The 14,142-nt window shown below is 39.8% G+C and overlaps 2 protein-coding genes across 7 annotated transcripts in view; one reads left to right on the top strand and one right to left on the bottom strand.

The window, feature by feature from the left end:
• Window positions 1-6,195, top strand: part of syne2b (spectrin repeat containing, nuclear envelope 2b) — a 235,832-nt gene extending 229,637 nt beyond the window's left edge. Inside the window, 2 exon segments of the mRNA XM_049596570.1 lie at window positions 3,727-3,779; window positions 3,908-6,195. Of these exon segments, the coding sequence (XP_049452527.1) occupies window positions 3,727-3,779; window positions 3,908-4,118 (264 nt within the window). The 3' untranslated portion in view covers window positions 4,119-6,195.
• Window positions 6,196-6,835: 640 nt separating this feature from the next.
• The window catches only part of esr2b (estrogen receptor 2b), a 56,194-nt gene continuing 48,887 nt past the window's right edge, over window positions 6,836-14,142 (bottom strand). For 5 of the 6 annotated variants that reach the window (XM_049596704.1, XM_049596701.1, XM_049596703.1 and 2 more), the window contains exons 8-10: window positions 12,356-12,539; window positions 10,552-10,890; window positions 6,836-10,268 (exon numbers count right to left, since the gene is read on the bottom strand). In XM_049596704.1, the coding sequence (XP_049452661.1) occupies window positions 10,205-10,268; window positions 10,552-10,890; window positions 12,356-12,539 (587 nt within the window). In that variant the 3' untranslated portion in view covers window positions 6,836-10,204. Of the gene's footprint in view, window positions 10,269-10,547; window positions 10,891-12,355; window positions 12,540-14,142 lie in introns of those variants that run through there. The other variant, XM_049596707.1, reaches the window with a different exon arrangement.

The following is a 14,142-nucleotide window of genomic DNA, read 5'->3' as shown; positions in this document are numbered from 1 at the left end:
AAAAAAGTACAAAAATAAATGCCATAGTACAGTATGTCAGAAAAAATGGTAAAAATGCCATAGTATAGTATGTCGAAAAAAGTGATAAAAATGCCATAGTATAGTATGTCAGAAAAAATGGTAAAAATGCCATAGTATAGTATGTCGAATAAAGTGATAAAAACGCCATAGTATAGTATGTCGACAAAAAGTACAAAAATAAACTCCATAGTATGTCGAATAAAGTGATAAAAACGCCATAGTATAGTATGTCGAATAAAGTGATAAAAACGCCATAGTATAGTATGTAATAGACAAAGTGATAAAAGCAGCCATAGTATAGTATGTCGGAAAAAAGTGATAAAAGCATGCCATAGTATGGTATGTCGAAAAAAGTGATAAAAGCATAGTATAGTATGTCAAATAAAGGTGATAAAAAGCATGCCATAGTATGGTATGTGGGCAAAAAGTATACAAAATAAATGCCATAGTATGGTATGTCAGAAAAATGGTAAAAATGCCATAGTATGGTATGTCGAAAAAGTGATAAAATGCCATAGTATAGTATGTCTGAAAAAAAGTGATAAAAGCGTATAGTATAGTATGTCGACAAAAAAGTACAAAAATAAATGCCATAGTACAGTATGTCAGAAAAAATGGTAAAAATGCCATAGTATAGTATGTCGAAAAAAGTGATAAAAATGCCATAGTATAGTATGTCGACAAAAGTGATAAAAATGCCATAGTATAGTATGTCGACAAAAGTGATAAAAACGCCATAGTATAGTATGTCGACAAAAAGTGATAAAAATGCCATAGTATAGTATGTCGAAAAAAGTGATAAAAACGCCATAGTATGTCGACAAAAAGTGATAAAAACGACATAGGATAAAAACGCCATAGTATAGTATGTCGAAAAAAAGTGATAAAAACGCCATAGTATAGTATGTCGAAAAAAGTGATAAAAACGCCATAGTATAGTATGTCAAATAAAGTGATAAAAACGCCATAGTATAGTATGTCGACAAAAAAGTACAAAAATAAATGCCATAGTACAGTATGTCAGAAAAAATGGTAAAAATGCCATAGTATAGTATGTCGAAAAAAGTGATAAAAATGCCATAGTATAGTATGTCGACAAAAGTGATAAAAACGCCATAGTATAGTATGTCGAATAAAGTGATAAAAATGCCATAGTATAGTATGTCAGAAAAAATGGTAAAAATGCCATAGTATAGTATGTCGAATAAAGTGATAAAAACGCCATAGTATAGTATGTCGACAAAAAGTGATAAAAACGCCATAGTATGTCGACAAAAAGTGATAAAAATGCCATAGTATAGTATGTCGAAAAAAGTGATAAAAACGCCATAGTATGTCGACAAAAAGTGATAAAAATGCCATAGTATAGTATGTCGAAAAAAGTGATAAAAACGCCATAGTATAGTATGTCGAAAAAAGTGATAAAAACGCCATAGTATAGTATGTCGACAAAAAGTGATAAAAACGCCATAGTATAGTATGTCGAATAAAGTGATAAAAACGCCATAGTATGTCGACAAAAAGTACAAAAATAAACTCCATAGTATAGTATGTCAGAAAAAAGTGATAAAAACGCCATAGTATAGTATGTCGAAAAAAGTGATAAAAACGCCATAGTATAGTATGTCGAAAAAAGTGATAAAAACGCCATAGTATAGTATGTCGACAAAAAGTGATAAAAATGCCATAGTATAGTATGTCGAAAAAAGTGATAAAAACGCCATAGTATGTCGACAAAAAGTGATAAAAACGCCATAGTATAGTATGTCGACAAAAAGTGATAAAAACGCCATAGTATAGTATGTCGAATAAAGTGATAAAAACGCCATAGTATAGTATGTCGACAAAAAGTGATAAAAACGCCATAGTATAGTATGTCAAATAAAGTGATAAAAACGCCATAGTATAGTATGTCGACAAAAAGTGATAAAAACGCCATAGTATAGTATGTCGAAAAAAGTACAAAAATAAACGCTATAGTATGTCAAAAAAAGTGAAAAAAATGTTCATAGTATAGTGTGTCGAAAAAAGTACAAGAATGGCCTTTATATAGCAGAATGGACTTTATTGTCAATTTACAAGGTACAACAAAGCTTTGAGTGGCATCTGTGCAAGGATCAACATTTAAACAAACACATAAATACATATGACACAAACAAGTACTACTTTCATAGTATCTGCAGGACAGCCACATACACATATTAACATGATAAAAGGATCCTTTATGCAATGTAAAAGCAGTCCCTGAGGAGACGCTCTGCTGGATCTAATGGTGCAATATTGCATCTGTAGTCATTCCTAAAGGTGGGTGTGTTATCAGTCTGAGTTACTGTTGTGGGGTAGGGGGTTGTGGGGTGTGATGGAGGCCACAGCTTTGGGGAAGAAGTTTTTCCTCAGTCAGTTGTTCAAACGGCTGGCTGAGATGACTTCTGTCTTTCAACAAGCTGCTGGCTCTCTTTCTCAGGCAGTTGGTGTAGATACTGTCCAGGTGTCAGAGCCCCATCCCAATAATGTGCGTAGCAGTCTTCACTACAGGGTGCAGGTCTTTCTGCTCGGCAACTGAGCACCTGGCATATCACACAGCTATGCAGTTTGTATAGAAATTCAGCAACACTTTCTGAGAAGCCGTCCTTCCTGCTCTCAATTATCATCTCCTTGCTTGCAGTTGCTGTGGTCAAAAACCATGAAAAAAAAAAATCCTAGTATAGCATGTCGTCCAAAATGATGAAAAAAAGTCATAGTATAGCATGTCGTCCAAAATGATGAAAAAAAGTCATAGTATAGCATGTTGTCCAAAACGATGAAAAAAAGTCATAGTATAGCATGTTGTCCAAAACGATGAGAAAAAGTCATAGTATAGCATGTTGTCCAAAACGATGAGAAAAAGTCATAGTATAGCATGTTGTCAAAAACGATGAAAAAAAGTCATAGTATAGCATGTTGTCCAAAACGATGAAAAAAAGTCATAGTATAGCATGTTGTCCAAAACGATGAGAAAAAGTCATAGTATAGCATGTTGTCCAAAACGATGAGAAAAAGTCATAGTATAGCATGTCGTCCAAAACGATGAAAAAAAGTCATAGTATAGCATGTCGTCCAAAATGATGAAAAAAGTCATAGTATAGCATGTTGTCCAAAACGATGAGAAAAAGTCATAGTATAGCATGTTGTCCAAAACGATGAAAAAAAGTCATAGTATAGCATGTCGTCCAAAATGATGAAAAAAGTCATAGTATAGCATGTCGTCCAAAATGATGAAAAAAGTCATAGTATAGCATGTCGTCCAAAATGATGAAAAAAGTCATAGTATAGCATGTTGTCCAAAACGATGAAAAAAAGTCATAGTATAGCATGTCGTCCAAAATGATGAAAAAAGTCATAGTATAGCATGTTGTCCAAAATGATGAAAAAAAGTCATAGTATAGCATGTTGTCCAAAATGATGAAAAAAAGTCATAGTATAGTATGTCGTCCAAAATGATGAAAAAAGTCATAGTATAGCATGTCGTCCAAAACGATGAGAAAAAGTCATAGTATAGCATGTCATATTTCTACTTTTACTTAAATGAATGATTTCAATAGCACTCTCGGCCACAGTGTTGGACAAGTGGAAAATTGTACTTGTTTATTGTTTCTATTATAGAGGTGAGGTAATGAGTTAAGTAAGTGATAACAAGTGATTAACATCTTTGACTTCTTTCCTTAGGAGGAGGCTGCAGGTCTACACGCAGCTGCAGTTGGACAGCCTGCCACAAGAAGGTAACGTTAATCTAACTTTAGTTTGTGTATTACTTGATTTTTTTTAATTGCAAGTTACATTATTTTGTATGTGAAACTACTGCAAAACTGATCTTTTACCTGCAACCATAACATCTGTTCCCATCCAGGGAGGAGAGGAGGGATTCTTCCCCACAGAGACCTTTCTTCTACCGGGTTCTACGAGCTGCCTTCCCCCTACACCTGCTCTTCTTCGTGCTGCTGGTTCTGGCCTGCTTGGTGCCTCTGTCTGAAGAGAACTACAGCTGTACACTGTCCAACAACTTCGCCCGCTCCTTCTACCCCATGCTGCGCTACACCAACGGCCCTCCGCCCACATGAGCACTGCCACGACACCCAGCGAGTTCCCATGATCTGGGGAGGACTGACGGACTTAATCAAATGTGAGGTTGTAATCCTTCACAGTGTGAAGGTGTACATTCAAAGACACCTTCTCCCTGCCACACAAAGAGGCACCGCCCTTCAGGTTTGGAGGCCTCATCTTCTTCTTTTTTTTTTTAACTATTATTGGTGTATTTAAATATGTATTTATTGATTGTGGAGTTCCACAGTTAAACAAAAAGAAGCCATATCACTGGTTTGTTTTAAAGTTTTGTCATTTTTATATGTAGAGTCACCGTCTAACGTCCCCACCAAACATCTCCAACACACGGTGCAATGAGAAAAAGGCCTCGAGATTTATTTTAATACCTACAGTATATTTTCATTTTTGTACTTTCACTACAGTCTGTGGGATCTAATCTGAAGGATAAACGACAGTTCTTACCAAAGCATCCAGAAATTAAGTACACCAGCCATTTTCTACCACTGCAGCTATTTGTACTGTTTTTCATAGAAGGCAGCCTCTTGTTGTTAGCACATTTTGTACAGAAGAGTTGATTTAGAGATATTTAAGAAGAAATGATCTGTAAGATGAATTTTTTTTTCAAATGATGGCAGTGACTCATCTGCAGACATGCCTTTCTGTAGCCAACTGAACGACCGTAAGTTTATCAGATAATGTTCTTTAAATGGTGTTACTGACGATTTTTGTATATAAGGGCAAACTACTGAGAAAGAAATAGCTAAATTATTGTTTCTGCGTTTGAGTTTGAGTGTGGCACTGAAATATAATCAAAGTAATTTAACACGGGGCAACAGTTTGAGATTTGTTACTATGATTGTGTTAACTTTATGACCAGTGGCTTGGAGGTTTGAGTATTTTAACAGATCGCTGAACCTAAAAGATTGGCATTAATGGCGTAGCTCCTAAGTTTAAAGCTGCATTATGTAATTCTTGACCACCAGGGGGCAGAAAGTGTCAAAACATACCTTGCTAAAACAACAGCAAGTGCTTTCAGCCAACATGGTAGCATTACAAACTGCCTACGTCAGGCCCAGACACACCAAACCAGCATCAAGGAGCTAGTAGCAAGGAAAGTCGACTGTTCCATTACCTCACATCGCCTGCTTCTCAGCCACAAAGCTGCACTTTAACACACCACAATGACTATAACCAACGGCCAACTCGCATGTACGTTCTTGCGCCTGCATGAGAGGAAATAACTCTCCATAGCGGCAGGCGGCAGTAGTCTGTATTCGTCATTCAGAAAGGGTAACTAGAAGACCAACAGGACCATGGGTGTATAAAGCGAACTGGATACAGCATTGGAGGCTGGCCCCCATTCATTTCTATAAAAGTTGCGCGTGAAGCCAAAAAAGCTCAGTGTCTGCGGTATTAAAGTACCCAGATCTCCATACTGTGGGGCCCACAGAGCAAGCACACTAGAGACTTGCGGCGACCGAGCGGCTACCTTCAGAGTTAACGCTCTGCTAACTTGAATGGTGACAAATATTTAATCATGCGTCTCTTTTACACTTTAGAAATGAAAGTGGACGGAATGGATTAAATCCTGAGCCACTTCACGGGGGCTGTGACTCTCTAAAAATAATGTATCCACTGATTTACAGCTGTCTCTTTCCTGTCATTGGGAAAAGTCTATTTGAGTCCCATGGCACCATGTGACAGACCCAGAAGTTGTAGTTATGTGGTTTGGCAATTATGAAAATTGGCTTCAAAGACTGGGGCACTTCCAGGAGGCCTGGACAGGACAGACTCAACATGCTAGTTAGCCAATTAGCATATTAACAACACAACCTGATGCTGACAGAACAAAGGCTATTTACTGTGTGCTAGCAAACAAACACAAACAAGTACGAACCGTTTCTGCTGAAAAGCTCAACAGTTTTTTAAAAAAAAAAAAAAATCGTACCAAAAATAGCAAGTCGATCTTACACCCTCCGGACTCTAGTCCTTTGATTGGCGGTTCAGCTCAGTGTACGAGAAGATAAAACAGAAGTGAGGAAAACAAACAGTGATTTCACTCACCGACAGGCTCCACAGGGCGCGGCAACATTTGAAGACAAGGGCCAACTAGTGCCAACAGTACAGGACACAGCACAAAACCAAGGGAAAGATGCTCACCAGCATCACCCGGCGGCTCGGTGTGTCGGGGCCCTAACACATCCAACAGACACAGATTCAGCCAACTGATCTTTCTGCAGCTATAAAACCAAAACGGTTATCTATAACAGGCTTAAAGTTCAGTACAGCTCTAGAGTTAGGAGTTGATCCTCAGTGTGTTTAAGTTGCAGTTCATTCATTGTAATATCAAAAGTATTATCTACGTTCTAAAGAGAGGTTCATCTGTGTTGAGATTTGATAATAAGTCCTGTGTTAAGACATTAACAGCTAAATGGCTGAGTCATCTTATGTTAAATGATCTATACTTTACCCCTTTACAAAGTTTAGAACTTACCCAATGCTGTCCCAAGTCCTCCGAGCCCCGTGGAGTAAAGTCCTGCAGACATGACACATCCAACAGGTTAAAACAAAACCTGACATTTAAAAGTACAGCTTTTGGTTTATACTATAAAGTAAACGAGTGACTTACCTGAATGCTGCTTTAAAACTCGAGTCATGCAGTTGAAGGACCGGTGTCAAAACCTCACGAGTCAGACTTAGAGTAGAACAAGAATGTAAGTGATCCTTTGGGCACTGAATGTAGCTGTGTACATGCACAATCAAAGATCATTAAATGTTATTATTATGGATCCTAAATGTTAAAAAGTGTGTGTGATTTGATTTGAACTTCAGTGTTTGATCCTGATTTGTACATACTCTCAGCCTCACCTCACACTCAGCAAAACAGAAACAAACAACAAAAAGTGTGTAAAGTTTGATTTATTTTGTGAACTCTTATTTATGGGATGTATAGATTGTCCTTTTTTTTGATTGACAATAAACTGTGTTTGCCATGATTTGTGGTTGTGTGTTTACGGTATCGCTGGGTTAGAGAAAGACCCAGGCTCAAAACGGACAGGCAGAAACTTGCACAAGATATGAATATGTGTGTGTGTGTGTGTGTGTGTGTGTGCGCATGCATGTACAAGCTACAGACATCAGGAAAGAAAGGATAGTGAACATGTATCTGTCTATCAGCAGTAGTAGGACATTCTGGCACTGAGGCTGGATTTACATTGGCAGAAAAGTGGTACAGCTCTCGAGGAGACGTCCAAAAAGGACCTAAATGATGCGTTTGGGGGACAAATCCAATTTTGTGAAGGATCGACTCTTTCAGTTTGTTTGGCCCGATCAAAACAAAGCGATTCAAACTTGGATGGTGCAAAATAAGTGACTGGTTTCTTCCTCCAGGAGAACAGTGGTGTGGTTAATGAGAACATAATCAAAACCACCATAGCAAATAAAACACAAGGCTTTAAACGTGTAAGAGGACAGAAAGTTTAAGCCAACAGTTTCTGGTGTCTGTGAAGCCAAGAACAACAAAACCAGCCAGTTCTGGACTATATTCAGCTCTTTGTTCATGTGGTATCCATTTGGGGAAGTCCATAAATCAATGTGAAGGACACTGATAATTTCATCATGTTTAATTAGGTTAAATAGGGCAAAAACAAAACTTCCAATGTGCAAATCTAATTCCTAAAACAAAAAGGGAATGTTCACAGAAAATCTGTAAGTACTTCGGATTCAATAATAATAGCAACAACTAATAATATAGCCGCAAGCGTCAATCCAAGGGTTCAAGCCCTTTCAGCCAACAGAAGGAAGCAGGTTTTTAGCTTCACAAGGCTGAGCAAAATACGTTCTGCTTTTTTATTTGTCTAAAGAAGGAGTCAGACCAATCACAAACTTGTCCCACCATTACAATGTAAGCAGCATTTTAATAACAGCACAAAAAATCTCACCACTCACCCCCTTATCAGAAATGAACGAAACTCGGTCTGTACGTTCAGATGTTAGTACTTACGGTGTCCATCATGTTTAGTTTAGTTTAGTTTAGTTTATTTGGATACGGACAGTGCACATTAATGAACGTTGATCAAACATCTCTGTAAACATGCCAGATTGTAGCAAAGCTGCTAATTCGTTTAATCTGGACTGCTCAAAGGACACTCAAGTTATGGCCTATTTCCTGCCAAGTCCCACCCTTGCCAAGGTTTGTCATTAATGGCGATCTTTCATCATTTGATCGATCTTGCTTATTTGTAATAGAAAGGTGTATATTCACCAAAAGATATATGGTGCGCATTGATAAACTCACAATTTTTCAAAAGTTCTATTCAACTGACTGGTTTTACAACAATTCAAGATGGCGGAACATCCAATGGTCCAAGAGGCATTTTTGTAGAGCTATTAAGCTGAACGTGTGTGTCACATTTCAAATTATTCGGGGTCAATGAGTGAGGGGCGTAACCTTTCCAATGTCAGCCTTACAGCTCCACCATCTGGCCCATTCACGTAAATTTTGGTAGGTATGTTCAAAACACCACTTCAGATGTCTCCATGCTGACTGTGTTGATGGTTGGTGCTGTGTGCTTGATCTGCAAACTTTCTGTTGCTGCTGTTACACAAGTTTGACCCAGTGCTGCTGCTGGTAGAGTTCCATGGGGTGTGCTAACAAGCTAATTCTTATCTAATTTGTGGTCTAAAAAAACACTAAATTTATCAAATTCAGTGCCTCACACAGCTATTGTATAAGCTACTGTAGGTGTCATATTTTCCAGTTACCATGGGAACACAGTCGGTTTCATGTTAAGTAGACTGGAAAAACGACAGACGCGGACGGGCTGATGTGTTTGGGAGGGAGAATGCGTAAGAGCAGGGCATGCAGGCTCAAAAGTAACAAATTATGTGGAAGGTAATGCTGATGTTGTGGCACGAAATATAGCGTACTGTTATCTGTTTGATATATTTACATGATGGGGGGTTTAAGAGAAAAAATTAAACAAATTTTTGGTGAATCCGGTACAGATAATGTACTTTCTACGAGTACGTAAAATGTGTCAATATCTGCACCAGTGATGAAGGAAAATCCTTATATGGGTAGCTCAATCCTGTGTTTGTTCTGTAAGTAGTTTTCTAATAAATAATTAGTAATGAAGTAGCAACTGATCAATTACAGGCTCAACATAACTTCTGGTTTGGTCCCACCCATTTCCATTTTAAGCCACACCCACACCCAGTTCTAACCCCACCCATTCCAGGTACATTATACAGATAATTTAGTCTGTGGAACAGATACAGATACAGATACAGACAATGGTGTAGGTGCTCATCCAAAATGCCAAACTGAGGCTTCAGAGCAGTCCACAAACCAACAGGTGAGGTGTGTTTCCTAGATTAAATCTGTGCCACACATGCAGTGTGTAAATCCAGCCTTAGTTTAACCAGATGTACAGAGAAGAAAGCTAGTGTTAACAGTCATCGTGTTAAAAGGCCACAAACTGCTGCGTCTTGACTCCACTGCAACTTGTAGTTTGTACAAAGAGAGTAGAAAAATCCTGGATGAACAGGCACAGATTAAAACACCAAAGTACACAGAAGTAGTGAAGGAGAAAAACACCACAGTGATAGAAAACACCGCCCCCTTTTTTCTTTTAGCTGTATGACCAACAACCCTTATGAGAACGGATGTGAACCGTGTTGACTACATGCACCTTTCTGTGAGTCACTGCAGATTGTAGTTTGTTCTGACGTTACACCAAGGTGAAAAACGAGATACAAATACAGTATATCAAAAAAGAGCTCGAACTGACTGGCAGAGATTCAGCGATGTCCTCGCGAACACCGACTGTAGTGCACATTCACAAGAGATATTAACGCACGCAAAATATACATTCGATCAAAACTTTTTTTCCCAAAGACTAAAAACATCTCGACAGGAGAAAAAAAATGTTACCTCACAAAAGCACTTTTTAAAATCCTTTTTTTTTGTGTGTTTTTCTTCCTCTTCTCGATCTTTGGGGGACGGAGAGCCATTAAGGGTTCAGTCTCAGTTAAGTCTTTTTTTAGTCCTGTCACCCTTCTCAGGCAGTTTCCATGGCAACTCGATCAGCCATGATGTAGTCTACTGGTTCCACTGATGGACCTGCGTCTCCTGTATCCACTGACCAGTGCTCGGATGGCTGTAACTGTGAGGGAAAGTTATTACAGTTATTTACCAGAGATGAAGCAGATGAGTACATTTACTCAAGTAAATCTTTTCCTTTCAACTGCACCGACAGCATGAAAACTGTTGATGTGAGTTTTTACCTCACACCAAATTTCTTCTCTTTACTATGAAACTTTATGAAAATTACTTGACTAACTTTTCATCAAGTAAATTCACTTTCACTGGTCACACAATTTCCTTGGTGGCATTACCATTTAAGTTTAACTAAAGATCAAAGTTTTCCCTCCACCGCTGTGACTTACTCGTTGCTGTCCATGTGAGCCGACACTAAATTCTGAAAAGGAGGAGAGGACTGGAGGGGCAGAGTCTGCAGGTGTCTGTCCAGCATCTGGGATTCGGCAGGTTCATGTGGAGGCACAGTGGTGTGGTCAGCGAGGGTCTGCTCTGAGCCCGGCTGCAGGTGAGACGGGGGTTGGGGAAAATGGTGCTGGTGCTGGTCAGTGTAAGATTCAGAGCTTGGCGAGGATGACGGTTGACTACTGCTGCTGAACGTGCTGGAGTCCAGCATCTCCAGGAGGAGGTTGTACACCAGCACCACGTTCTTCCTTTTCATGGAGGACAGATGGTCCATGCCTTTGTTACTGCAGAGGAAGAGAAGACCAAAGAGACCCTGAGCAAGCAGACAGAGTGGATCACAAGTCTCAGAGCTGTGGTTTGTGTTTCTAACTTGCGGCGTTATTTTAGTATCTCAGGAAGGATGTGGAGGAGTTCGGAAACAGCTGATACACTGTAGACGAGCTGGGTGCTCTGTAGCAATAGTAACTGACGTCTTTACAGACCAACACATTGGTGGTTTCTGTGACTGTGTACACGCATGTTTGGTAGAAGCTACCGTGTCCCAATATGTGGGTCAGTGTTGTTTGCAGTTGCCTCCTGCTTTGTTCTGCATCTTGGAATATTGATGTTAATTGACAAACAGTCCACCTGTTAACATTGTACATCCATCCATCTTCTAACCACTTATCCTCTTGGGGGTCACGGGGGGCTGGAGCCTATCCCAGCTAACATTGGGTGAGAGGCAGGGTACACCCTGAACAGGTCACCAGACTATCACAGGGCTGACACATAGAGACAGACAACCATTCACACTCACATTCACACCTACAGACAATTAGAGTCACCAATTAACCTGCATGTCTTTGGACTGTGGGAGGAAGCTGGAGCACCTGGAGGAAACTCATATCCATGAATTTTTTATTATAAAATCTAACTTTTAAAAGGGAATTTATCAACCTGAGTGGTTTCCTTATTAACTAGAAAAGTGCACTCAGAGTCCAGACCTTCGCCAGGCAGCCACCCCAGCTGACCACAGACAATTTCTGCACCACTGAGATGTCCTTGAGCATACAGTCACATATGTGCACACCAATTATTAGGCTGATTGGTCCAGTTCTTTGCAAGATTAGCTATGGACAGACAAACACACTCACACACCTGCATCCATGCGCGCACACCAACACATGCACAAACACGACCAAACACACGATCCCCTCCTGGCATAATCAAGTGAAAACACTTTATTTAAGAATGAAAATCCCCCCAAAATTAGATACAGATTTGACAGGATGGTACGCTCCTTCGTGGTCTCCAAATTTTAACCCTTTGGGCTCATAAAAGCTTCTAAAACCAATTCCATAATTCCCAAAATGAATGGTATTATTTGTCTTGTCTTCATAGCTTCATAAAGCTGAGTTATTTATTTTTTAATCAGTGTTTAAGTGTAATTTTCCCTTTATTTTTAAGCTACAAACACTTTGACTACATTTCTTGTATGCAAAGTTCAGTATAAATAAAGTCTTATTACCATCACTATCAACTGCAACAAGGATGTTTTTATTGGCTTTTTGGAAAGTCTAAAATGTCGTGTCTGTATGTGATTAATTAAATCTGTTGAGCACTGAGGTACGAATGCATTTGTGAGAGTGAACTAATAAAACAGACATAGAGCTGGCCAGTGTTCAAACGTCTCAAAGTATGCGTGTTTTTTCGATTCCCCCCTCTGGACTCTGCTGCGGATTGACTGTTTCCTGCCGTCTCTGGCTGTACCTGACGTGGCGGATGTGGGAGAGCAGCATGGTGAGGTGTCCAAGGCGCAGAGTCTGCTGCTGGGTCGACAGGCCCAGTTTGGAAATGGCCCAGACCAGAGCATCGATCACGGAGTCCAGCAAACGCAGCAGCTTGTTCCTGCTCTCCAGCTCCTCGGCTGTCTGGGGGGGGCTCGTACACAGATCTGCAACACACAGCACAGCAACATTTTAGCAGACTCACACATTTGTCATTTTTAGATCAGAGGTAGAGAGCGAGGAGGAGCGCACACCAAGGTGGGAGAGGTGCTGACCGTTGACGAAAAAATACAAATTTGAAAAAAGATGTCAGGCGCACACTCTAAGACTCGATGCAAAAATATTTTCTGTTATTCAAGTACCAACATTTTGACTAGACCGTCTTCATCAGGGCAAAACCCTTAACGATTCAGGACTCCCTACTGTGTGATCTGACACGAACTTTTAATGGACTTAATGAACTGACAAACACACAGTTGAGTACAAGCACAGCAGTTTCAACAGCTTTTAACCTGCACTGACATTTTACCTGTTCCCATAGTTAAGATCTGACATAATGGCAGGAAATCTCCTCTTAGTACTGTAATATTTACATCTCGCCCAGTGTCAGCTGGGACAGGCTCCAGCCCCCCTGCAACCCCTGATGGGATAAGCGGTTATGGAAAATGAATGAATGAATGAATGAATGAATGCATGCAGGCACATATGCAGCATTATTTCTCCTGTTAAAAACACTAGGTAAAGGGTTGGTGTTTCATCCGTTTTTTGTTTTCCACCTGGTAAATTAGGATAAACAGGTTTTTTTATTTTCGTTTCTGGTTTTCTTTAGGTCAGATTAGTAACTTTTACAAGCCCTTTGCCTTTGTAGTCTGACTCATGTTATTGTTTGTACAAAATGTTCACACTTCGTTAATAAATAACTTTATTTTGCTGGAAAGAAGAAAAGAAAATCTGGTTTAATGCCGCCTCCCTTTCTCTTTACAAGCTGGGTTGTAACATACTCAAACGACTTATCTGCTATCATAAATCCTGTTGTCTGTTTGCTTTCAAACCACAGAGTCCTCTCGGATTCGTAGTTTGGTCTGGGGTTCACATGAGTCGGCTCCCAAGAAAAAAGCCTACGGGGCCGACGTGGGTCATCAGTGCGTGACACACACGAGGGTGGCAGATGCTCACCAATGGCACAGTGCGGGGTCAGGGTTCCACTGACAGCTTTCACACCAGCCCAGATGAACTGCACTACCATGGCCAACAGACGTTTCGTTTGAACCAAACTAAAACTGGTTAGATGTGAAAGCACAATTAGACACATCAGAACCAACAGACTTCACCGCTCAGCTAATATCGCCATCTTTCACAGCAGAACAAAGTTAGAGAATCAATGACATTCTCCAAATCCAAATTCAGTTTACACTTAAGAGTGGCCCTTATTTTAATCAACACGGCTGTTTTCGTTCATCTTCCAAACACTGCACTTAGTTACAGGTTTGACTTTGAATAAAACACTTGTGTATTCTGATCCACAGGTGGAGAAGTCCACAGGTTTGACTGGCAGCTACCGTCTTTGACTAAACATGGTTAATCAAAGTAAAGACAGTATTTTTGTTATACTCTGGGTCAATGTGACAACTCTTAACAGTGACCAGAAACTTAAATTGTGCTTGCTGACATCTTCCTGTCTGGCTCTGGACGCCGTGCATGTGATAAGACTGAAAACCGAAAGATTATAAATGGTACAACCCCATCTGTGTTTCAATCCAAGCTGTGACA

The sequence above is a fragment of the Epinephelus fuscoguttatus genome, linkage group LG14, assembly GCF_011397635.1.
Source record: "Epinephelus fuscoguttatus linkage group LG14, E.fuscoguttatus.final_Chr_v1".
In the NCBI taxonomy this organism is placed as follows: Eukaryota; Metazoa; Chordata; class Actinopteri; order Perciformes; family Serranidae; genus Epinephelus; species Epinephelus fuscoguttatus.
This window is presented reverse-complemented; position numbering and strand designations above follow the sequence as displayed.